The 27,084-nt window shown below is 39.1% G+C and overlaps 2 protein-coding genes across 5 annotated transcripts in view; one reads left to right on the top strand and one right to left on the bottom strand.

Annotated features, from left to right (window-relative positions):
• Positions 1–3,275: 3,275 nt before the first annotated feature.
• LOC141914784 (putative OPA3-like protein CG13603) lies at positions 3,276–14,026 on the top strand. The gene is made up of 2 exons (XM_074806083.1): positions 3,276–3,430; positions 10,692–14,026. The coding sequence occupies exons 1-2, from the start codon at positions 3,277–3,279 to the stop codon at positions 11,051–11,053; spliced, it is 516 nt and encodes a 171-aa protein (XP_074662184.1). The 5' UTR covers position 3,276; the 3' UTR covers positions 11,054–14,026.
• A 2,332-nt stretch (positions 14,027–16,358) lies between these two features.
• LOC141914783 (centrosomal protein CCDC61-like) overlaps positions 16,359–27,084 on the bottom strand; it is a 43,034-nt gene continuing 32,308 nt past the window's right edge. For all 4 annotated transcript variants that reach the window (XM_074806078.1, XM_074806079.1, XM_074806077.1 and 1 more), the window contains 4 exons: positions 18,872–18,935; positions 18,751–18,788; positions 17,364–17,446; positions 16,359–16,677 (listed from right to left, as the gene is read on the bottom strand). In XM_074806078.1, coding sequence (XP_074662179.1) covers positions 16,580–16,677; positions 17,364–17,446; positions 18,751–18,788; positions 18,872–18,935 — 283 coding nt within the window. In that variant the 3' untranslated portion in view covers positions 16,359–16,579. The remainder of the gene's footprint in view (positions 16,678–17,363; positions 17,447–18,750; positions 18,789–18,871; positions 18,936–27,084) is intronic.

Genomic DNA, 27,084 nt, shown 5'->3' with positions numbered 1-27,084 from the left:
TGGATAATACGCAACCTTTTTAATACGAGAATTTCACTTTTGCCCACAAGATTCGTATTAACGAGCTACCACTCTACTAGTATGCACGGGTTCTACTATTGACAAATTCAAAATATTTTAAACAGCCTAAGTTTGTAAATTATTGTAACGTGACATATATTTATTTGATATCTAGTTGAACTGTTTTTAAGTTCTAATAGGTGTGTAACAGCTGAAAAATAACTGGAGTATATATAACAGCATTAAACATATTCAATATGACCACTATAGGTATCATAAATACCTATATCGCACATATTGTGCGTTTAATACGCAATTCTAGAGCGTTAAATGTTGTTGTATAACTCAGCTTCTAACAAAATCCTTAATAGTCTCGTCAATGACATGAAAGCCGACTTAGAAATTAGAAATTGTCACTGTTCAAAAATGCGATGCAATGGGAAATACTTAACATAAGAGTGAATTAGGGATTGGCTTTGAATGATGACATCTGGAATAGAGACTCATATGACATGACGGTCATGTTGAGAAAATCCAATAATCATTTCGTGGTTCTAACTTCTATGTTTGAATCATAGGAGGCCATTTTTCAAAAAGGCCTATACAATTTAAATGTTGGCCAGACAGATAAGAATTGGTAATACAAGGCTATGTGGCACTTAGGCTACAAAGGTAGGCCTAGGCATGTACAAAAGACAAAATCTATTCAACTACCTACCCAAAAAATCCATTTGTACTACTACTAAGGTGATCTTAGTAGTAGGTAAAAAATTAAACTTCCATAAACTTATATGATGATACCATCCCTATAGGTTACCCTTTTAGATTTGACATGATTTCAACTTGTTTCATGAACCTAGAATCCTAATTTAGCCAGGGAAAAGATAGCCCCAATCAGGGTCGCCACATTTACAAATGTATTTGACTTCTTTTAGTCCGACTTTTCCATGATTACTATTCCCTGACATGTAGCCTACGTTGTTTTCCCTGACTCATATCTGCTAAAAATCTGATCAATTAACACAGTCAAAAATGTATTAAGACGTAAATGAGCACTGTTTGAATTTAGGCGTATCTAGCTGTCTTAACAAATTTCCCTGACTTTTCCACGATTTTACGAAATTCCCTATTCCTGACTTAATAAAATTCCCAGGTCACCCTGCCTATTAGCTTCTCAGGCTAGATATCTTCAGAAAGATAAACTGGCTTTTCGTTCTGCGCAATTTCTGGACATTGAAACATTTGAGTCTCCTGTGTAACCACTGAGATAGCGCTTCATAGTGAGAAGGCTGAGTCTCAGGTTTTTATTTTCCAAACTGTCCTAAAAAGCAACAAAATCACAGTATGTCACAGTATTGTTGTTTTATTCCCTTCCAAACACGCTCTTAAATTAAGGTTGAAAGACTTAAGCCTAAATTTCTGCAGTTAAAATCATGGCAGGTGATATTTTGCCAATGTGGCATTATTCCTGTTAGGCCTAACGCTATTTTGCCAATGGCTCGTTCTGATTGGCTAATTGACGCTGCGCATGCACACTGAGGTGCTCAACTAAGAAAATTCAAGGAAAGTGTGAAGAACAGAGTTAGAGAAAACAGGAGCATAGAGCAGCATTCGAACCCGGACCAGCAGATTGCTAGTCTAAACACAGGGGTTTGGCGATGGGCTTGGATTTTATTTCCGGGTTGTTGATAATCTCGCGAGAATGGCGCTAAATATGAACTGCGAATAAATTCAAAATATCACGGAAATACCTTGTGTTTATATTGTTTATTTATCGGCTATAAAGTTTCCATAAACAATTGGTCGTTAAGAATCATTATCAGACGGTCGTCACGCTACTATATAAAATAACAAGGGATGAAACGCAGTTCAAGTCGTGCCAGCCAGAAAGCTGGGACAGTCACGTGACTTAACGCTTCTTATTTGACTGAATGCAAACCCGAAGCATCTAAGACGGAAACTATGATACGAAAAATATTTAAGAATAACTTACATTCAAATGTATTTTTTTACAATGAATTATATATTTCATCATAATTTATTCTTTATAGGTTATTTATTTCATATGAATCATAATCTGACAATTGATATCGGTCTGTGAATATGTTAGGCCTAACTTTTTATGTTGAAGTTTTAAATGTGATGACGTCATCAGAATGTCACGTGACTGTCCCAACTTTCTGGCTGAAAATTTAAGTACAGCGGAGGCCTGGCGTTTCATCCCTTATTATTTTATATAGAAAAGCGTGACGACCGTCTGAATGATTCTTAACGACCAATTGTTTATCAGAACTTTATAGCGGATAAATAAACAATATAAACACAAGTTATTTCCGTGATATTTTGAATTTATTCGCAGTTCATATTTAGCGCCATTCTCGCAAGATTATCAACAACCCGGAAATAAAATCCAAGCCCATCGCCAAACCCCTGTGAGTCTAAAGTCTTTCCACTAGACCACAGGGCTTTCACAAGTTTTCACTACATTAGCCTCACCTAACCCTAACCCTATCAAACCCTAACCCTAAACCCACTATAATGATTTTATTGTTATATTTTATTACTATATCTTATTATATATAGCCATTGGCAAAATAGCGTTTACTAAAATAATGCCGCATTGGCAAAATATCCACTCCCTAAAATCATACATTCAGAATAGCCACTTTGATTTTCTTATGATCTTATTACATAGTTTATTACTGAAAAATCAATTGTGAAGAAATAAACTAACTGGACCCTAAACTGATTATATCACAGTCATCATGAATATATTGAACATTGCCAATTTGTTCTCATAATTGCTCCTGACCTCTTCCACAGTCTTCTTTGACTACCCACCACCACCACCACCAGGGCAGCAGAACAGAACAGATTGAAGAAGCTATCCCTATTTTACTTACGATCTCTGGTCATGACACTTGTTTTTGGCGAGTTAAATCATATCGTAGCGGCGGCGGTGAGCGTTTAAAACACCATCATCTCTATCCCCGAGTGTGTGCAATGTGTGTGTAATGTCAGAATGTTATCCGAGTGAGAGCTCAGAGCTAGAGCGTGAGAAGTGACACACAGATGCGCTACATCGCGGCAGTGAAAGTGCCAATCATTGAAATACAGCATATAAACTTATCATCTAAAAATGTAAACAGATTTATAAAAACTAAATTCGTATTTTAGAATTTTCAACTCTCTATATTTAATGAGAAATGGTATTTTTTTCGTTCAAACGCAGGTCCGCGGCAAATCATGCGATATTACTTCCGGGTTCGACGAAACATGAGGATTTATTGCTTACAATCGGCGTTTCCAGTCATAAAACTGGGTACGCTCGTCATCAAACAAATTAGCAAACCTCTCGCAGCGATGCTTAAACGTCGAGCAAAACAAAGCCCACTTTTCGGACGCTATGTTTGCAAACCACCGGCGCAATGTAAGTTCTTCTTAGTCGGTCAATTCAAATTCAAATATTTTATTCATCACGATTGGTAGAACACTATATCCGTGTTGACGCGATGAGGAAGGAATCCCACAATGATAATAAAAAGTCCGAAAAAAAAACTTCGAGATAGTAGTTTATTTCAATGTTTCGACTATATCCTAATAGTCATCTTCAGGAATAATGAGATACTACAGAAATTATGAGATATATATACAATCCAGAGACAAAGAGACTAATTCAAGTAATCAGAGATGATACAAACTAAAGGAAAATTAACGTAGAAGCAGTTACACGCTAAAATAGATTAAAGGGAAGCAAACTAAGGGGTGATTATAAACAACAATAGTGAGTATAAATATAAATGAAACTTAAAGTCAGTAGTAAAAAGAAAGACAAACTAGGGGGCACTTAAATTAAAACAAAGGTGAATACAAGTTAAGTCAGAGACGAAATTGATGAGAGAACAAATAACAAATAATCAAAGGGGAAATCAAGTCTTGAGTTTAACCAGTTTACAGAGGAATTTTGATATAAGTTTATTATGGGGTGAAAAACCATTGTTAAGGTTTACAACGTTGTTCGAATTTTCAATAATTAATGCAGATTCCAAGATATGTCTTCTAGTTTTATCGCTGCAAGGGTAAATTAATTCAGCATTAGCAAAATCAAAATTGTGTGAAGTCTGAAAAACATGACTAGCAACTCCGCTTTCAGGTTTAAAGTTTTTTACATCTAATTTATGCTCTTTTTCGGACTTTTTATTATCATTGTGGGATTCTCTCCTTATTTTATTCATTTTTCAAAAGTGGCTATCCCCGTCCATGGCATATGAGTCATTCTGCAGATTTTCCAGAACCTGCCCTGAGAGGCCAGTCGTTTGAATAAATAGAAAATGAAAACCCATACAACAGAGTAAGCTGAAATGGTGGCAAGGTGATCGGGATATTCAGATTCAAACTAAAGTTTTCGATCATACATAGAAGACTACGCTGTATTCTATAGAAATAAATTGAGAAATACAAATGCTTTTAATCATATTAAGCTAAAACAGTTAAAAAGTCAAGACGAAGGAAACAAAAGTTACCTAAAATCAAAATATGAATTTTTGTTGAAATATATAAGAAAATAGAATTAGAATTGATATTTTTCAGAAACAAATTAAAAAATACCAATATTTTTCATAGAAATAAAAAAAAAATGAAAAAAACTTTTCTCTGTGGGAACAATTCTTATCAAAACATCATAAAAAATTTCATCTATAACTTAATGAAGAAGAAAAATCACAATTATTCTCAGGAATAGAATTTTGCTGCTATGTTAGGTAATTAATGATAACGATGATACAAGTTTTTTGTAAAAATTAAATTATATGATTCCGCTGTTTTTATTTGTAATCTATAATTTACGATTAACGTGCTATATGTTTCTTCTAATTTCTTTGCACTTCACTTTCTTGTGTTACATTTGCATACGTATTTCTATACATTGTTTGCATCACTAAATATGAATGCACTTGTGTTAAATAACAAAGTCCTTATCGCATCGTAATTGAACTGGCTATCGGCTTGCTCACACATTAATGGGAGGTGACGAAGAGATGAGGAGAGCATGCCGCAATTTCTCATTACGTCAATATAAAACATACGACACATTTTCTAAACTCATTTTGGTAACATGCGTGAGGCCTAGCCTAGATTGCAAATGTAGGAAAAATCTGTATTATCGAAACGAAACTGGCCTCTCAGGGCAGGTTGATATTGGAAGTCAAACTAGAGCAGCTCTCGGGGCAGGTTGATTTATGCAGAATGAAACTGGCCTCTCAGGGCAGGTTGATATCGGAAGTCAAACTGCAGCAGTTAAACTGGCCTCTCAGGGCAGATGATATCTGCAGAATGAAACTGGCCTCTCAGGGCAGGTGATTTCAGAACTCAAACAGCAGCAGTTAAACTGGCCTCTCAGGGCAGGTTGATTTCTGCAGAATGAAAGTGGCCTCTCAGGGCAGGTTGATATCTGCAAAATGAAAGTGGCCTCTCAGGGCAGGTGATATCAGAACTCAAACAGCAGAAGTTGAACTGGCCTCTCAGGGCAGGTTGATATCAGAAGTCAAACTGCAGCAGTTGAACAGGCCTCTCAGGGCAGGTGGTATCCGAAGTCAAACTGCAGCAGTTGAACTGGCCTCTCGGGGCAGGTTGATTTCTGCAGAATGAAAGTGGCCTCTCAGGGCAGGTTGACATCGGAAGTCAATCTGCAGCAGTTGAACTGGCCTCTCGGGGCAGGTTGATTTATGCAGAATGAAACTGGCCTCTCAGGGCAGGTTGATATCGGAAGTCAAACTGCAGCAGTTGAACTGGCCTCTCAAGGCAGGTGATCTGCAGAACTCAAACTGCAGCAGTTAAACTGGCCTCTCAGGGCAGGTGATATCTGCAGAATAAAACTGGCCTCTCAGGGCAGGTGATTTCAGAACTCAAACAGCAGCAGTTAAACTGGCCTCTCAGGGCAGGTTGATATCAGAAGTCAAACTGCAGCAGTTGAACTGGCCTCTCAGGGCAGGTTGATATCTGCAAAATGAAAGAGGCCTCTCAGGGCAGGTGATATCAGAACTCAAACAGCAGCAGTTGAACTGGCCTCTCAGGGCAGGTTGATATCAGAAGTCAAACTGCAGCAGTTGAACTGGCCTCTCAGGGCAGGTTGATTTCTGCAGAATGAAAGTGGCCTCTCAGGGCAGGTGATATCAGAAGTCAAACTGCAGCAGTTGAACTGGCCTCTCAGGGCAGGTGATGTCTGCAGAATGAAACTGGCCTCTCAGGGCAGGTTGATTTCTGCAGAATGAAAGTGGCCTCTCAGGGCAGGTGATTTCAGAACTCAAACAGCAGCAGTTAAACTGGCCTCTCAGGGCAGGTTGATATCAGAAGTCAAACTGCAGCAGTTGAACTGGCCTCTCAGGGCAGGTTGATTTCTGCAGAATGAAAGTGGCCTCTCAGGGCAGGTGATATCAGAAGTCAAACTGCAGCAGTTGAACTGGCCTCTCAGGGCAGGTGATATCTGCAGAATGAAACTGGCCTCTCAGGGCAGGTTGATATCGGAAGTCAAACTGCAGCAGTTGAACTGGCCTCTCAGGGCAGGTGATATCTGCAGAATGAAACAGGCCTCTCAGGGCAGGTGATATCAGAACTCAAATAGCAGCAGTTAAACTGGCCTCTCAGGGCAGGTTGATTTTGTGCAGAATGAAAGTGGCCTCTCAGGGCAGGTTGATATCTGCAAAATGAAAGTGGCCTCTCAGGGTAGGTGATATCAGAACTCAAACAGCAGCAGTTGAACTGGCCTCTCAGGGCAGGTTGATATCAGAAGTCAAACTGCAGCAGTTGAACTGGCCTCTCAGGGCAGGTGATTTCTGCAGAATGAAAGTGGCCTCTCAGGGCAGGTGATATCAGAAGTCAAACTGCAGCAGTTGAACTGGCCTCTCAGGGCAGGTGATATCTGCAGAATGAAACTGGCCTCTCAGGGCAGGTTGATATCGGGAGTCAAACTGCAGCAGTTGAACTGGCCTCTCAGGGCAGGTTGATTTCTGCAGAATGAAAGTGGCCTCTCAGGGCAGGTGATATCAGAAGTCAAACTGCAGCAGTTGAACTGGCCTCTCAGGGCAGGTGATATCTGCAGAATGAAACTGGCCTCTCAGGGCAGGTGATATCAGAACTCAAACAGCAGCAGTTAAACTGGCCTCTCAGGGCAGGTTGATTTTGTGCAGAATGAAAGTGGCCTCTCAGGGCAGGTTGATATCTGCAAAATGAAAGTTGCCTCTCAGGGCCGGTGATATCAGAACTCAAACAGCAGCAGTTGAACTGGCCTCTCAGGGCAGGTGATCTGCAGAACTCAAACTGCCTCAAACTGGCCTCTCAGGGCAGGTTGATTTCTGCAGAATGAAAGTTGATATCAGAAGTCAAACTGCAGCAGTTGAACTGGCCTCTCAGGGCAGGTTGATATCGGAAGTCAAACTGCAGCAGTTGAACTGGCCTCTCAGGGCAGGTGATCTGCAGAACTTGAACTGCAGCAGTTAAAATGGCCTCTCAGGGCAGGTTGACGACAGTAGACTACGTACCACCCGCAGGGCTGATCAGATTAGATTCAATTGCGTATGCCTTATTGCATGTGGCAACTATAATTATGCCATTGTCATTAGATAAAGTATAAAACTGATTAAAGTTGGCCTGCGCTCAGGTAATTAACCTAACGAAAAATAATATGACATATGATCAACCCACCCTTACCCCGGAGAAGAAAAATATGATCAGCAGAACTACAATAGAGTTGCTGCGAAAGCAGTAGAAACTCCCGAAAAATTCACTGTTGAATTAGAATATACAGCATATTGAAACGCACTAATATTAGTGGACGACACAAATTGTTTCTGTAGGCCTATAGGATATTTGAATAATTAAATTAATGCTTTGAAATTTATATAATCACCATAACTTTTCGTCGTCGGTTAACTACATAACTTTTTAAAAATACATTTCTAATTATGAATGAATTTTAATTGAAATATTACTTTCGTTTTATTTGTTAAGTGTCGATATATCAATACGTTTAATTTAGTTCATTTTAATCCATTTAATTTCATGACTCGACAATGTGCATGTCAAACATCGGCGAGATAGTTCGCCGTTTCATCAGAATTATAGCCGAGTTTTCCATTTATACTGCTTAATTGCGCCAATGGCCTCTCAGGGCAGGTTCCTGCCCTGAGAAGCCATGTGGCCTCTCAGGGCAGGTCTGCGGATTCTTAAGAATGACCCTTCTCGTCCATGGCCCATCAATTCTCAGGTGCAGATCACAGGGACTTGTCACAATTGGTAGTGAATGAATAAACAGACCAGATCCAGAGCAGATCAACGGGCTCTTGAAGAGCTTGTTGCAGAAGACCCTGAAATTTCAAATTTCCTTTTTCGAAGTGGATATTTAACCGTATACAGCCAAGTATTTACTTCCGCTATTTTACCGTACATTATTGCTATATATATAGTGTTAACTAATAAAAGTAACAATAAAATCATTATATTGGGTTTAGGGTTAGGGTTTTGATAGGGTAAGTGTCAAGAGGGTGAGAAGAGGCTCCAGAGGGTTCCGTTTTACCCCTAAGGATAGGATTAGGGTAAGGTGAGGTAAGGTATATTTCTAAAAGGAAATATACTGCGACAGGTGGTTTTGCAAAGTCTTTAAAAAGCAAGATTAAAAGCCTCTAAGGTTACAATTCTACTGATTCTGGAGGGAGAAGTCATAAAGAATGAATAAATTAATGAAGATTAAAAAATCAGAAGTATGAAAATAATAAACGAACAGTTTAAAAGCGGAAGCACCGCGATAAAATGTAGATTTAGATATTACATAATCATTATGAAAAACGGAATGAAAAGGAACAAGTTTGATAGTATTCACGTACAAATTGTAGAATGAGAATAGAAATACAACGAACTATTGCTTATACTTTGGAACATATTTCCTGGTCCCGTGGTAAAGTAAGCTGGAACGAGGTTCCACTGTAGATACACGTAAACTTCTCCATAGTCGATAGATACCTGGCATGAGACCACAATTAGATCAGTAGCCTCAAGATGTGTAAGGCAGGACAGGACAGGATCCAAAAAATAGTATGTACGGTCAATAGAATGAACAAGAGGTCCCCCATTTAAGGTGCCATAGGTCACAAATTACTGTTGCATGTATGAAATCCATGGGTCCTGAGTGACAAATTGATTCCCTGGATTTTTTGTCTGGAGTAAGAGAACAACACATGGTTCGGGATCCTTGCAATATTCGACTCGGATGTAGGCCTACTTGTGTACTCCTTTCTTAAAGGTTTGATTTTTTCAAAAGTTTGGTCTAGTATGCAGGGTGCATCATATGTTGTGTTGGCCTTGCTGGCACAAGCAGGATTTCCCCTTAATTTACACGCTTAAAGCCCGGCGTAGGTCGGCCTTGCGACGGCTTGCAACTCACTGAGACGCGACGATCGCATCGCAACAACCAACCGACCTACGCTACCTTGCGACTGCCAGCGACGGGTTGCGACTGCCAGCGACGCTAGTCGCAATGAGTCGCACATGTTCTACTTTCTGCGACACGACCATCGCAACGATCTACGCGCTCTTGCAACTGGGAGCAACTAATTGCACACAGTCGCATCGCAACCGACTTACGCCCCCACTTGTGACGCGACGATCGCGTCGCAAGGTCGACCTGATAACCGGCTTAACTCTCGAATTTCTGATTGCAATAGGGGTCTGGACTCACCTCTCCACAACAAACATTTTCCCCAAAACTAGATAAGAGGTTTTGTTGTAGTTAGTTTTCAGATTGCGAGAAACTTAAAATTGTTCTATGAATTCGACATTAGCAGCATATATTTTGCGAGTTAGTCAATTTGTGGACTGAAAACCTATAGGCCTATTCAGTCAGAGATTGATGATTTTTCTTCTCATGTTTGTTGTTACGGTGTGTTTGAGACAAACAACCATTTTGTAACTTTTAAGTCGAGTATCCGTAACTACAGAAACAGATGTACAGAAAAGGTTTTGGGTCAGTTGAGCTATGTTGTATTTTGAGGTTATGGGTAAAAATCCACTAGGCCTAGGTAAAAATCCCTTCGGTAAAAATCCCCTGGGTATGACTCCCCGGGTAAGGTTACCCGGGCAAGAATCTCCTGGGTTAAAATCTCTAAATCTTCAAATTAGCTTAAAATCCCCACCTGGCAATTTTTCAAGAACATTTCAAAGCAAGATATTTCTTCAATTCTATTCATTAGCAATAAAAGTGCAATATATTTGAACTGTGCAATGAACTCTTGTCGCGACAAGATTCTTGGAGTTAAATGAATTGTTAAAATTAATGAACTTTTTAGCCGGAGCTAAAAAGTTCATCCGTCTGTTAGTTCCCCAGCTCATCCGTGCGTCCGTTCGTTTGTGCGTCTTGTCAACTTTTTCTTCAAATTGCTACTATTCCTAGTTTTCATCAGATAAATTCCAAATTTGGTATGAATGTTCTTTGGACCGATACCTACAAAGCACAGAGCCCTTTTGGATATATGTATATATATATCTTAGGATTGTATCTGCTTGCACTCCCGAGTCAAAACGTCCATGATTTTTACCTACTTTGGAGAATTGAGGATTTTTACCGCTAATCGTATTTTGATCTAGGCTTATGGATCAACTACCTGTTTTCAGTCTCTTATAATGTAAACCGTTCTATGTTTCAGTTTATCACTGGATGGATACGAAGTTGAAAATGCGACTCATGGGCCTTGGAAATATCAAGGAAGTAAAGCCTTTGAATGAAGAGCTAGCTATTGAGTTGGGTGCCGACTTATTGGGTGAAGTTATCATATTTTCAGTAGCCGTTGGAACTCTGTATTTCGAGTATTGGCGGCAAAATAAAAATGCACAAGAAAAGGAGGACATTCAAAACAATTCTTTGGTCGAACTTAATCATAAGATAACCGAATTAGCAATGCAGTTAGAAAGACAGGATGCGCAAATAAGAGAACTGACGAGACTTTTTCATCAGCCTAGTATCACTGAACGAATCAGTGCAGTAGTCGGGGCAAAAAAGACAAGCTAACGTCAAATTCATTTAGTGCGTGTTCATTGTAAATTGTAGTGTTAATGTTTTTGAGTTGTTTAGCCTAAACATAGCCATAGATAATAGTTTTAAGCTAATCGTTGGTGGTAAGCTTACATTAGATTCCATCCCAGTTTGATCCGATCAACTGGGATACAGGTAACTGTTCAACTCTACTGTAATTTGATGGGCTGTTTTGTGAAAATATTCGATCGTGAAACTAAACCACAGACAGGTTGCTGAATAATGTAGCCACAGCATCCTCAAATATTATCGGTAGGGGTAGATTAACAGCTTAGTAAATTTCTATTAGACAGACAAGCAAGATTTTCCCCTAGTTGATTTGCCCTGATTATTTTGAAACTGGACCGAGGGACAGAAAATTTGGTTTGTTATCGAGTATGAAAATCAATATCAAGTTTACTCATTAGTTTGCATTATAAAAACAAATCTTCATACCCAAGTTTGTTAAAATTCCACTGTATTAAATTTGAAACTACCATGGGCTTCCCTAGGGGGGGGTGTTTGGTAGCTCGAACGAACCCCCTTTTTAGCCCACTTGGGACTTTAGTCCCAGTGGGCTATTGCGTTCACTTTTCATCCGTTCGTCCGTCCATCCGTCCGTAGACGGAATCCAGTTATTTTGGGAAGTTTTAAAGATGCTTCAAGGTAATGTCTTGATATTTGGTTAATACATGTATCTACCCTAGACACATCTTCAGCCCAAAAACTGGCCCTGTCACAATCAATATAGCTGACTGGCAGCCATTGTTGTTCGTCAAAATCAGCACTTTTTACACTTTTTGAGGGAAATTTTGAAGACACTTAAATCAATTACCTTGATCTTTCGTACATATTTGAATCCTCCAAGGGCCCATCACCATAAGAAAAATTGGGTCAATTGGACTCAAGATGGCCATCCTATGACCTTTTTAGTGCCCAAAAATGTCAATTTTGGCCCAAATTCTGAGTCCTATAGCTTCCTACTGGTTTGCCATTTCTCATTGCAATTTGTGAAAGGTTATTCTTTGGAAAGGGATGTTTTATACCCGAGACAGGAATTTTTGATCGGCCAATTAGACGTAATTGGCGGCCATCTTGGTATCATCAGTACTCATTCGTAGGTGGAAAAAAGTTTTTCCAGATTATATTGATACCTAAGCATATTTTGTTACCACAATCAATTGCAAAGTTGTAGCTCATGACATTGTCTATGATTGTGGTGAGTTTTAAGGACATTAATTATTCTATATGGTCACCAGGGGGCGTTGAGTGGTAGAATAACTTAGTATTTCCTTATTATGGTACCTAGGCATATTTTGTTACCATGATCAATTGCAAAGTTGTAGTTTATGACATGTTCTATTATTGTGGTGAATTTCAAGGTCATTGGGTTTTGCATATGATCACCAGGGGGCATTGAATAGTAGAATTACTTAGTATTTCCATATTAGATTGGTAACGAGGCATATTTTGTTACACAATCAATTACAAAATCGTAGCAGCTGACATTTTCTATGATTGTAGTGAGTTTCAAGGTCATTGGTTTTTGTATATGGTCACCAGGCGGCGTTGAATATTGAAATTGTTAGATTGTTGAGCATTGGAAACCACTTCCCAAGTGGGCATGGTGTCCCTGGACCCCTAGTTTAATTTTCAAACGTCAACAAACATTGGCACATGGTCTGCATTTACTAAATTAGCAAAATGAAACAATATTATATAAATCTGCTGTTCAATTTAATCATTGGTGGTGACTTGACTACATTACATTGAAAATCAAAACTTTCCCAGCTACGCCTCTCTGTGTTCAGTATGCATTAGGCTAAACAAAAATGATACCTTGTTTCTCCGCAGCGGCCGGGTCATTTTTTCTAAAATATGATAAAATTTGTAAACAGTTCATTTCTATAGCGGGCGGGTCTGTTATGGTAAAATTGATCACGATTTAAAAAAAAGTAATGTATAGGGTAGATAGGCGGCCGGCCGGGTCAACATTTAAGCTCGGGAGAGCGGAGAAACAAGGTATCAATTTTTTTTAGCCTTAACGATGCACACAGGACAGCGAGCGAGGTGTGGAATTAGCGCTGGTCTCGCAATAAAATTGGCCCTTGATTGGACGGCCTCAGATTGCACCAGAACGCGCCTGCTTGCATGAAATCTTCAAAAATTTGGAAGACCCCCAGATCCCCCTTCTATTCCAAAAACGAACTCCCCTAAGAAATCCTGGGGACGCCCATGACTAAATATATTTCGACATACTCATCAGGGTCAAGTTGATAAGTTGATACTGCATCCAAATTTGGCTTACTGGTGTGAGGTTCCACTGTAATGTGGGGTGTTTTCTACATTTTGTATTGCGGTAGATTGGCAAATTATGTGGTGCGCTTTATTCGTTTTCTGAATAATCACTCAAAAGATAATTGATCTAAATGCATGTGAATGGATGCATTTTAGATATTTTGCCATTACTGGAACCATTTTCACTCAATTGACCAGCAGTTTAATTAAGCCTGGCAACGCGTTTGGTAAAATGGTCTTTAAAACCAGGGAGGCAGTTGATACCTCCCTGATAAAACTGAGGAGTGATACAATATATGTTTACTATGTCTGTAATTGGGATGTGTTTTTCATATTGTTAGTTTATGAGTTATTATTAGGTCTACTCTGACATCACCAGAGAAGATCGTTGTAAAGGCCCAAGCTTACCTTTCAGTACTTAGTGATACCAGGGAAGTGTACACTTCCCTGGTGAGTGATAAGGGTGATGGCATTTTTTAAGTTAATACAGTAGACTCAGCAATTTCTTAACACCTTCATATTTTGTCACTCATAGTAGACGATTGGGGAATTTAACTGAAGAACGATATTCCTATGTATACAGATTTTCAGTTTGCTGAGTCTACTGTATACCTTAAGTACCGGTTCATGCAATTTTTATGTTTTAGTAGGTGTATTAATGCAGTCTGTATGGTGTTGAAAATAATAATTTATATAGAAAATTAGCCAATGATTCGGTGACTTCATTACTTTTTTCAAGGAGGTGGCTTCTCATATGACATGTCATCTGGATATAAACTTAAACTGGTTAGTGCATGGTGACGATATACACTTAAGGGGCCGTGCAATAAGTACATACGCTTGACTTCCAGGTATTTTAACCCCCTTCCCCCATGTGCACTCTATGTACGTTTTCTTATAACCCTCCTTGCATACATACTTTTATGATTGACCCCCTCCCTGTAAAAGTGAATTTTTCAGGATCCATGGATTAAAAAAATTACCAGCACTGGACATCAGAGCTCCGACGACGATGTACTTATTGACGAAGTGAAAGACCAGGAGTGGGGAATTCCCAGGAAATCCCAACAAATATTGGGGCTAGTTGTAAAAATCACATCGTGTTTCGTGCACAAAGTACGTACTGTTAACATTAACCCTCCCCCTCCATATGTGCATACGTAATTTACGCATGGCCCCTTAGCTTGGAGAGCGAATATGGAATCGCATCATCTATCTGAATCCACAATTAAAATAATATTCATCTAACTAGACGGGCCCGGGAGGGGCAAATCTAAGGGGAATGGAAGAAAAATAGCTACCAGTTTGTAATTCTATTCTCATCTTCACAGATTCAGTCTTGTTTGCACAATTTCCGAATATAGAGGGATCCATTTGCAACCTCCACAGGCTGCCTGTTTTGTATCTCATCAGTTGCCTTTTGCTTTTGGTTGGACCCAATCCAGAAAGCGATTCACTTGTAATTTCTCATATGTCATAAGTGGTTGGCAAATCTGGATTTTTTTCAGGTCAAACCTTTAATAGATAATTTATTTTACTTGAAGAAATAACTTAAAAGTATTTTTGCCGTACCGGTACTAGATTTTCAGTCCATTTACTGAAATTACATGGTAATCAAACCGGTTAATCCGTAGTACTGCTGAGATCGATAGGGTCATCGGCTTGTTCACCGAGTGGGAGCCACTTTTAGTTTCATTTTCTTCAGGTTCTATGCAGCGGAATAATCCATTCCTCTTCTGTGTATCTCCCCCAAACCATGGCAATCAAACAAAAGTGAGTCATTCTCTGCTTCATACTTTTTGAAGATTTTTGGATTATATATTCAATACAGTTCATGCACAACACAATTTATTTTCAATAACTGATTTGAAGTTAAACACCAAGATATGGTCATATGACCACTTTGGGGAAGTGGGAAATTGAAAGTCACCTTATTCATATTTCCCTAAATCTGTATAAAAATCACCAGTCCCCAAAAGATACAAGTTAAGTGGAGTTGACTGTATGGCACCTAAATTACATGTATTTTACAGGGCCATCCAAAGAGGGTCTTGGATTTAGTATTTTATATATGGGTGTCACTAAACCTTAGACTATCTAACCTAAAAGGATATAGGTTTAGGGGGTGAGGGTCAGTCTTCATGATGTGAAATTTTCTCAAGAAACAATCGAACCTTCATTCCAGATACAGAACAACTCAAATATTTAATTTTAAAATAAGGTATGAGGTGCTTTATTATATACCAAGTCAAATTAGTTTCAAGAGCACAGATAGTCTTGAATAATAATTCTACTCTCATGACCAGTACCGTAATCCACTAAACAGCTTTAAGTTTGAAGTCATTCGATATTAAAGGAAAACATGAACTGAATAAACAAAATTTTTTGCTTAGAACTATTTTACATTTTTTTCTACTTTAAAAAATTAAATTGTCATAAAATTTTTTTTTGTTTGAAATATTACAATTGAAAATCTATTTCAATTTGTCATCTACCTAACTACAATCCAATACGGAGTAGACCAGCTACCTTCTATCAATAAATGTTTATAAATGCTCTGCATATTTCATATTCAACAGTTCTAAAAATCAGATAAAGAAATGAAAATTTTAACTGATTGGTCTGATTTTGTAATTAACTAAAATAATCCATGAATCCACTGTGATAGTACCTTGGTAATACCGTAGCAACAATGAGAAACTGTGAAAAAAACTCAAATCTAAAATATTCATGGTCCTAGTTTTGAGTCCAGAAACAAGTCTAAAGTCTTAAGACTAGTCTTATAACTCTTAATAGATTGGCTACAGAACTAGGAAGACCATGCAACTGGCCCATGTGGTACCAGTCTATAAACAGGCCCCTAGTTATTACCACTAAATATAACATAAATTTTAAGATGTGAATTTTAAAATGAAACCCTAGTACGATATATATATATATATATATATATATATATATATATATATATATATATATATATATATTTCGAATACACTATGGGATCATTCATTTTTTACGTAAGCATTAGGGGAGCGGGAGGGGTCAGTGCAATTGCGTACTGTAATGTTTAATGTATATGAAATAATGGCCGATTTTGCGTACATGGGGGTTGAAAAGTTCAAACTTTATGTGTACGTAATAAATGAATGATCCCTATGTACATGCGTCATCCAACCAGCAGATGACATAATCCAGTTTTCAGGTTAAACTTGAAAGTGCAGAGTCCTAGGATGGCATATTTGAGTGAAGAAATTGCTGTAGTCTTGTCAATCTTCCTTCAATATCTGATAAATCCATTGATCGATTCCCAGTCAATTTATCCCCTGAAAAGACGAAATATGCCTGACGTTTATAGGTATACATTACATCATACAATATTACAGGGCCTGGTAAAATAGGTTCATTTTCAATGCTTCAAGTCTAGGGTCAAATTTCAAACAAGACCGATGGATTGGATTCAGTTCGACTATGACCCACACATTGTTATTTTAGGTCCCTAATTTGCCCAGTGTTTTCCAGCAGATTTGACGGTTGCAGAATATATATCACTTTAACCATTTCAGTGCTGACAATCACACACCCTATAGCAGGTGTGACTACCTGTAATAAAAGTAGTTTTCACCAAAATCAAGAATAATGTGAGATCAAAAATAGAAGTTTAATTACAAATGAGCTAGAAATTATTCAGATTTTTGGGGTATTATCATATTTTTGGGAGTAGTGAGGTCCTAAAACTAATGAAATTCATAGTCATAGTCAGGTCTGCGATAGTGCAGGAAATAATTTGTACATTTTGGAAAATTCTACACCAGTGAGTCTTATAACAGACACACCTATATCGCGCCTACCCTGCAATGCAGTGCATCATTTGTTACTATAAATATTACAATGTTTGACAGGTGTTGCCATTGTTCAATAGATATTTTAACTAATTTGTAGTTAAATGGATACACCAAACCATGGGGTAGGTGCAAAAACCATTAACGATGAAGCAAAAAGTTATACTGACCTGCATTGTGTTTTGGCCGGTGGTTTTCTTTATTTTTTGATTTCGGTACATCATTCAATACTTGTACGTTTGCTGGGGTACTAGTAAGAATTGTTAAGGAATCAACAATCTGTAACCATATGACTAACTTTATGAGCCATATTTTTTAGTATTGGCTGATTTTCTGATACAGGAAAAATTGGACTTCGGGTGCGCAGACTTTGGAAGACTTTTAGTATGTTGTTCAGCACACTCAATAATAGATATGGTATCAATCAAAAAACCTTTTGCGGCAATGTTTTCCCGGTTAAGCCCCATTTTGAGATATATCTACGATCAATCATTTCAACTCCCGTATGGGATGATTGTTCATAGGTTATATTGACCAGACTATAGGGCACATATGACAGTCAACCTCGCTTAATTCGTCATCGGTTGATTCGTATAACTACATAATTTGTTTAAATATGAAGGGTCCAGATTTTTTTCCTCCGTTATTCCCTTTAATTTCCATCAGATAATTCATACTTCGTAATTCATAAATCGTCGCCGTATCCACGGTGCCTTTTCTTAAAATCAATTGAAAATGCGACGCGTAATTCGCATCCCACTGTTTCCCCTGCTGGCAGTGATTGGCAAGTTCATCAATTACTTGTCAGTCATTGCTACTGAGCGTGCCGTGGCCACGTGACATATTTTCCCACCATTAAGTCTAAACAATGAATGGCTGTGGCGTGCGGCGTTTGTTCCGATGCCTGTGGAAACAATTCTTAGCAGGTTTTATACAAATTATTTGACAAATCGTTAATTCTACGAATTATATATGATTCATAGAAAATACGAATTACGTATAATGTCTGATTCGTAGAAAAAACCATGGTCCCAAGAGATTAATTCATTGACCTAGCAATTGTCCTTGTTCTAAGCAATTAAACCGGTCTGTAAGTTATCAGCCAAATCACGAAAACTGGATAACCCCAATTCCAAGTATGGAAATGTACCTTATGACATTGCTGACAATTATCAAATATCGAGACTATAAAAAACCTTTATTGCATTAACGCGTGAGGGGTGATAAGACCTAGATGACCAAATTGCGAAAAAAATTGACTGATTGAAAAAACCCTTGTGGTATGTCAATGATCCCATCCAAAAGTATACCCATTGCAAATTTCAATGCAAAATGGCAAACCAGTAGTAAGTGACAGATCTTGGAATTCAGGCCAAAAATGCCCTTTTTGGGCACAAAAAGGTCACGCGACGACCATCTTGTGTCCAATCAACCCAACATTAGTCATGATGATGGGCCCTACATATATAAGAAACATCGGGTAAATTGGTTTAAAAGGGTGTCAAAGTTCAAAAAGTCTTCAAATGCTGATTCTGAGATTATTAAGTAAAAGGATATTGTTTGACACGCTTGGAGCTTGGAGGCTTCTTGAACGGCTGAAAATGAGATAGAGGAATAAGCACAGTGTTCATCTAAATGTTCAGACAAAATGTCTATGAATGTATGATGTTATACTGACCACATCAGGACTTGACCAGTAAGACGATGTAGATGTACGTCCCTTTAAAACTTTCTTCCGATTTCTGAAATGGAATTGTCATTCACATAAAAGATAAATATCAATCGGCCATCATCCACAGCTTATGTACACAGGGCCATAGCATGATGTTTATTTTAGGGGGGGTATCTTTGCAACAAAATTGGGACCTCATTTCGAAGGTATTTCCTAGCAGCTGGAGATGAAAATGACAGAAATATTCGTTAAAAGAAGTGTTAAAACAAACTTATTCTGAGTGAACCTGTAGAACAATAACAACAAAGTAGTTTTAAGTTTGAGATTCATTAACTAGAACTGCTTCTTTTTATAAAGCTTCAGCATCCAGGCCATATTGGTAGGCGAGAAAGCCGATTTTCAAGAGGTTTTATCCATGGACCTACCGATTAGACCATCCAAGTTTAAAAGAAATTGCATGTTATTTAATGCATGAACAGCGCTAACAAGAAATTCAAAATGTCTGCCTTGGTGACCATATGTCCATTGGTGTAATCTATGGACTACCCAATTTGCACCTTCCTAGTTTAAATGAAATCGCAACTTATTTAATGCATGTAGATAGCTAAAAAGAAATTCAAGATGTCCACCGTGGCGGCCGTATTGGTAAGCAATTTTTCCAATAGGTTTAATCCATGTACCTACCCCATTAGACCATCCAAGTTTAAAAGAAATTCCATATTATCTAATGCATGCATATTGCTAACAAGAAATTCAAAATGTCTGTGGCGGCCATATTGGATGATCGAGAAAGCTAATTTTCAATAGGTTTTATCCACCTACCCATCATAGCTACCATTCAAAAAAATTGCACATAATTGGAAGTGTGTAGAGCGTTAACTATGGAAAAACGCATGGTACATGATGCATGAACACGCTGAGTAACAGAGAATGCCATCACCATACCGGCTGACATCACCAGTGGTGATGTTGGTAAGTTAGCATATAAATAAAGTGAGTGCAATATTGGAAATGATGACATTGAGTTCTAATACAGACAGCGTAGCACATACTCCAAAGTAAATAGGTATGTAAAACAAAGTTCTTAATCTGACATACTACATTCGTTTGATGCATTACTGTTAGAAACTAGTGAAGATTTAGGCACGTAGTTGTGCAGTAACTGTTCCGACTCCAATTTGTCGTTACTGCTCCAAGAATAGTCATAATCTTGAGTCATGCCCGCAGCTCATGCAAATGTCGCTCAACGATCGGGTGAAAGCTGTACAAATGAAAGGTGTCTGCTTCGGGTGTTTGCGGTTTGGCCATCATCGTCGGCTTTGTAGAAAAAAGGCTATCTGTGGTTACTGCAAAGGGTACCATCCTACCCTCCTACACGACCCATCACGAGTAAAGACAGATGGCAATTCTTTGGTAAAGGAGATCAGTGCAATAACGGCCAGTACATCTGAAGTAGGCAACGGCGACAAAATGGCGATCGTCCCAGTTATGGTTTCCAGAAAAGACAGTATTCCTATAGTTACGTATGCGTTAATGGATCAGTGCAGTTCATTGACAATAATAACTGACCGGTTTAGGCAAAGATTAGGTTGTCACGGAAAACGCGTGTGGTTGAAGGTCAAAACAGTCCATGGCTTGCGTAAAGTTTCGTCATACAAACTCGATAATCTGGAAGTTTTGAATATTGATGGCGGCGAACCGATCGATCTGTCCACAGTGTATACTATGACCGAGCTATCGGTCGATGAGTCACATATTGTTCGAAATGAAGATATGCGAATGTGGCCTCACCTGAAACATATTCAGCTAGCCAAATTAGTAAGCAGCGTAGAAATTATCATAGGTAATCGTGTCCGTGCTGCCTATACACCTATCGAAACAGTAAGAGGGCAGACGCACCGTTCGTTACCCGATCGCTCTTAGGCTGGATTGCGTGGAACTTTTCATACGATGAACCGCGTGCTGTCAACGAAGGTAATTTGTTCTGTACCTGGTTGGAAGCTATCCAAGAAAGGAAGAATTTAGAAAAACAGTTCTCCAAGTTTATATCGATGGAATTTCCTGAGCGATCACTGAACGGGAAAAGTGAAATGTCCGTAAATGACAAGTCGTTTCTCAGCATAGTAGAAAGTTCCGCAAAGCTAGTGAGGTTACCAGATGGAGATCATTATGAAATCAGTCTACCATGGAAGCATGATAACGTATTAATGCTTGACAACTTTCAGCAGGCTTGGCAATGTGCCAACGGCTTGAAGCGCCGCATGTTGAAAGATAATAAGTTTAAGGCTGATTACTGCAGTTTCATGGACAGAGTGTTTGAGCGTGGTTTTGCTGAGAAAATTCCAGTGTACGACACTGGAAGAGTTGGTCGTACGTCGTACATACCGCATCATGGCGTGTACCATCCACGTAAACCTGGCAAATTGCGAGTAGTGTTCGATTGCACAGCGTCTTATGGTGGAACATCATTAACAACTATTACAGGGGCCAGACCTGACGAATACCTTGCTCGGTGTACTATTAAGGTTTAGAGAGAAACATGTCGCGCTGATGGCGGATATCGAGTCCATGTTCTACCAGGTTAGAATTCCTGAACACGATCGAGATGCGACAAGGTTTCTGTGGTGGCCAGATGGCGATCTATCTCAAGATCCTCAGGCGTACAGGATGACTGTACACATCTTCGGAGCCACCTCGTCTCCTAGCGTCGCTAACTGGGTTCTGCAGAGAACTGTGGCAGACTTCGGTTCGAAGTTCGACCCCATGATCAGTGAAGCTGTTTATAGAAATTTTTACGTTGACGATTTATTGAAATCCGTCGAAAATGAAACTGAAGGAATGTCCGTCGTAAAAAACTTACCGTTGTTATGTCGGTACGGCGGATTCAATTTGACAAAGAAGTTGACTAATAGCGAATTCCTGAACAATGGTATTGATCCAGAAAAGAGGGCACCCTGCGTTTCGGAATGCCCTGCGATCGAAGGTCAGTCATCTCCGAATTCGCCACACTCGGAACGTACGCTGAGTCTGCTATGAGACGTTAAGAATGATGCGTTTGGCTATAAAATCAATATTCCGGACAAGCCAGCCACCCGACGAGGGATACTATCGGTGGTAAGCTCGGTAAACGATCCGTTAGGATTGGTGTCACCCTACCTTTTACCAGCGAAACAACTACTGCAGAGGTTATGTAGGAATAAAAGAGGCTGGGATGACGATTTGTCGGAAGTAGAATTAATTGAATGGAATAAATGGCTCGGAACTCTCAATCGTTTAGATAACGTCTCCACTCCGCGTTGCATTACTCCAGAAGATTTTGGTGAGATCGCGAGCACTGAATTGCATTATTTCTCTGACGCCTCTGAGAATGGATACGGAGTTTCAAGCTATGTGCGATATGTCAACATGAACCATGAAGGTTATTGCAGGCTGTTGCTTGCTCGTAGTCGTGTAGCGCCACTGAAGTATGTTAGTATACCTAGGCTCGAGCTAACCGCAGCCACGATGGCTGTCAATCTGCACAATATGGTCGCTAGAGAGCTAAAGTGTAAGATAGATCAAGTTCATTTTTGGACAGACAGTACGAGTGTACTGAAATACTTGTCCAACGATGAAGCAAGGTATCAAACCTTTGTCGCGAATCGAGTATCAGTTATTCGTGACTCGACGTCAAAATCGCAATGGCATTATGTGTCTACAGAAGATAATCCTGCCGATGATGCTTCACGCGGATTGTCGTTAGAAGAGACACCCGATGGTAACAATCGTTGGTTTGTTGGTCCGGAATTCTTAAAAGGCAGCGAAGGACATTGGCCTACCGTAGATCTGTCCGGAGTAAAGAATGATTCGTTAGAAATAAAAGGTTCGGTGTGTGCCTCAGCTTCTAGACAGGTTTTCAGACTGGTGGGAGATGAAACGTAGTGTTGCGGTGTTGCGGTGTTTGAGACATAAGACTACGTCGTTGCAGTTAACCGTAGATCTGATAAAGGACGCAGAGCTTGAAATATGTAAATATGTCCAACGGAAGTATTTCGCGAATGAGATCAAATCGTTAGAAAAGAACGGTAATGTTCGTAAGAAAAGTGTGCTCTACAAACTAAGTCCGTTTCTCGATGGAGGTGTCATAAGGGTCGGAGGTCGTTTAGATCACGCTGACATTCCGTACGATTTGAAGCACCCCATAGTCATGCCGAAAAATGCACACGTAAGTGACCTAATCGTACGTGACGCTCATCGCGTTCTAGCTCATCACAACTTAAAATTGCTACGTATGTACGTGCGCCGTAAGTACTGGATTGTTGGGCTAACAAGTAAGGTGAAGGCTATGGTAAGCAAGTGCGTAAAATGTAGGAAGTACCATGGTACAAGATGTTCGCAGAAACTGTCAGTGTTGCCCATCGACCGTCTCATTCTGGAGGAACCAGTGTTTACGCGAAGCGGTATAGATTTCTTTGGTCCCTTCATCGTCAAGAGGGGGCGGAGCGATTTTAAACGATATGGTGTTATTATTACATGTTTCGCTACCAGAGCCGTACATCTGGAATTGGCGTGCTCTATGGAAGCCGATTCCTGCATATTAGCGTTACGACGGTTCATTGCTAGACGTGGGCAAGTCAAGAAAATGAAATCGGACAATGGGTCGAATCTTGTAGGGGCCGTCAATGAATTGAAGTCAGCTTTGAATTCGTGGAATAAGGAGAAAATCACTGCGTATTCTACTCGCTGTGGCATCGAGTGGGAGTTCAACCCGCCGGGTGCCTCCCACTTTGGTGGCGTCTGGGAACGCTTAATAAGATCAGTCAGGAAGATATTGTATAACCTTTTACTTGAACAAGGTGGCAAGAAATTGGACGACGAGCTGTTGAGTACTCTATTCTGCGAAGTAGAGAGTATTATTAACTCTCGCCCAATTTCATTTGTCTCTGACGATCCTAATGATCTGCGGCCAATTTCTCCGAACGATTTGTTGTTGTTAAACCCTGGGGGTAGTTTACCAATTGGTGTATTTGACAAATCAGATAACTATGCACGTCGTCAATGGCAACAGGTTCAATACCTTTCTGGAATATTTTTGAAGCGCTGGGTTGTCGAATATCTTCCTACTATAGCCATAGGCAGTAAATGGTATGATCAAAAACGTAATTTGTCAGTAGGAGATGTTGTACTTATTGTAGATACTAATGTGCGCGGTTCATGGTTACTTGGTAGAATTACTAGTGTTAAATCAGATGATAAAGGTGTTGTGCGCTCAGCCAAGGTAAAAACAAAGAATGGCGAATTCGAGCGTCCCTATGATAAGTTGTGTGTTGTTCTAGAATCAAAGATTAATTCTTAAGTCGTGGAATTAGGTATTAGCTTGATTTGCGTAGTAGTATCTCATTTTATGATTAAGTTTGACTTTTCTTGAGTGAGGAAGTGAGATTTAGTTTTTTATTTAGTTTTTAGTGAGCCAAGAGGCCTGTTCTGTTTATAGTATAACATGACATGGGTTTTGTGCATTTAGGTAGTAGTTGTATTGCATTCAGAAGTGGTTAGTTTGCATGATTTTTTTGCATGGTTTGTTTTTCTTGTATGACAATCATAATTAAACCAAGCTCTATATTCGAGTTCATAATAGTTTATTCTTGCCTGAGTTCATTACCTGTTTATTATTGAGGTTTGAATTCTATAGTTAATCAAAGTTGAAGTTACCTTAAGTATTCGCGAAAAGTATTACTAGTATGTAGTGATTGCGTGTTAGTATTTGAATGTTGCATTAATGCGTTAGGTAATTTGTTGCCCAATAAAGGGGGCGGTGTATTAACACAGTTTGCCACCGCCGGGTATTGTTTTAAACGTATTTTGTCAGTATTTAGTACGATTTAGATCGGGCGGAAGTAGTACCGGTATGTAGTTTTAGTGGATACGTGGGTGAAATTCCCTAGTGAATTGAGTATTGAATTAGGTCTTCCTTAGGAAACCACGGTATGTGTTTTTTCCTTCATTTATTTAGGTTATGTGTAAACATTTGTTAGAGCTATAGATTTATAGTTGTGTAGCTTGCTCTTTATTAGTTAAGATTGATTTTGAAACGTTGGCATTTTGCGCTTGCTGTGGTGGCAGCACCTTACTGCTGTTCATTTTCTAATTTGATTGCCGGGCGGTATCTGTGTCTACATCTGTACAATACGTTGCTGTAGTACTTAGTAGTCTAATTTTCTTATATTTCAGTTAATCGTTATGTGAACAGTTTAATAAAGAACAACATATTAACGTATATCCTACAAAAGTCTCGTTTTGTAATTTCTGGCGGCGAAAGTTGACAAAAGGGGCCGTTATATAAATGGCTGCATTATGACTCTACTAAGCTACTGGCATGTCAACGCTTTCTTCTGGCACCATAAGAGAGTATCTTGACCCCAAACCTTTTGGCCAAACTTTTCGGGGGGTTTGGGGGTCCTCCCCCAAGAAAATGTTAGAAAGTAAAAGCGTTTTCCGAGTGATCTTGAACCCATGAACGACTATTATATTTTGGAAGGTAATGGCAAGTTCCAATGTGGCACATCCTCATTCCATGACATTCAGCATCTCATGCATTACGGGTCGAGCCCTGAATTATTGCAGAAAAAATGCACCGATGAATGCTCACTAAAAATCAACACCCAGTAGTGTATATCTGAAGGATTTCGCCACACACACGCGGCAACAGTAAGTTGGCCTATATAAATTACTACTGTTGCCGCCCGCGCGTGCCTGCAACCGACCGATAAAATACATACACATTCATCGTAGTAGATACAAAATCAGTGTTGCAATGAATATGCATTGATAAGTAAAACAGGCAATGAACGCTTCTACGGTTCACCTGATTACCGATCACGCTGGACCAATTGAGTGAGATCAACCCCCACCCCCGTATACTTTTATATCATTTTTGGACTATTTGGAAAATTGATATTTTTCAATACCAAAATCTGCAGGAAACCGCGGATCTGTGGGGAATTCTCATCCCTGAAATATGCTACTCTCAACGAGTTGATTAAAAAGCACCAGAGCTGTCAAATTCATTACATGATTACAGCCTACAGGTAGAAAGTATATCTGAATTTCTAGTAAAAACCAAAATATTGCGACTAGCAAGGCAACTATCTTAACTCTGACAATTTTGTAAGGAAAGAAAAAAATTTAATGCCCATCCTCTGAGGATGAACTTAGGATTGGCTGGGCGCAAAGTCAAACTATGGCACCTCCCCAAAAAAATCTGATGATGATGATGATGATACTAAGGATCAGCTAATGATAGAATGCAGTGAACTAGATACTGCCCACAAATTACTTGATGTGGCCGAAGCTGACGTAGAAGAACATTGGAACCGTCTTGTATCTGCGTTTGATGAATCGAGCTGAAAATCATGTAGATGAACATTACAGTGAGTTATTTTTTCTGAAGACCACAAACACTGCTCTTTTCAACAGAAGAGTGTTTCATCCAGTTTATTGCAATGAATTTACTGTGAACATTAATGGACATCTAATCGAACCTGTAAAAAAAATCAATGGTCACTACTTTATCCAATCAGATGAAAGCACCTCCTTTAACCAATATGATAAGGTACCAATAGACTCTGAGGTACTAGTTATAGGAAACTCTCACTCCAAGTACGTTATCTGCATCCCAGGTCTTTGTTCAAAAGCATTTGGACTACCATCAGAACATTAGGTGTCGGTAACAAGAATATTGCACGTAACTCGAGTCAGTAAATCTCAATATGAACATGAATGCAGTGTTCTTACAGGTTTTCAATGATTCGTAAACGAATTGGACATTGAAAGCTGTCAAACTCATATGACAGAATTGCTCTCGTTATATGCCAGGTCAAGTTGCCACATGCAAAAAATATATGTTGTAAAAGCTCTACCTCGATCCACCACATCAACCGAGCAATCATCGGACTATTCGACTAAATGGCTGCATTATGACTGTACTAAGCTACTGGCGTATCAACCATTTCTCCTGTGCAACACCGCGAGAAAGTATCTGCTCCTTTGTTCAAAGGCGTTTGGACTACCACCAAAACATTAGGTATCGTTAAAAAGGATATTCACAGTGCAGGCAAATAACTGGAGTAAGTAAATCTTAATATGAACATAAATAGTGTTCTTATAGGTTATCCATAATTGCTTGCTGAAATTATCAAGATCAAGAGGTCATGACTCATCAGAAACAAGAGTTAAAGATG

This window comes from Tubulanus polymorphus, chromosome 1 (assembly GCF_964204645.1).
Source record: "Tubulanus polymorphus chromosome 1, tnTubPoly1.2, whole genome shotgun sequence".
Classification (NCBI taxonomy): Eukaryota; Metazoa; Nemertea; class Palaeonemertea; order Tubulaniformes; family Tubulanidae; genus Tubulanus; species Tubulanus polymorphus.
This window is presented reverse-complemented; position numbering and strand designations above follow the sequence as displayed.

What these genes read in the sequence shown, in the direction of transcription:
- LOC141914784 (XM_074806083.1), top strand. Translation starts at nt 3,277, where the DNA reads ATGAGGATTTATTGCTTACAATCGGCGTTTCCAGTCATAAAACTGGGT. An exon ending in TTGCAAACCACCGGCGCAAT is followed by an intron (nt 3,431 to 10,691) that starts GTAAGTTCTTCT and finishes TCTATGTTTCAG; the next exon opens with TTTATCACTGGATGGATACG.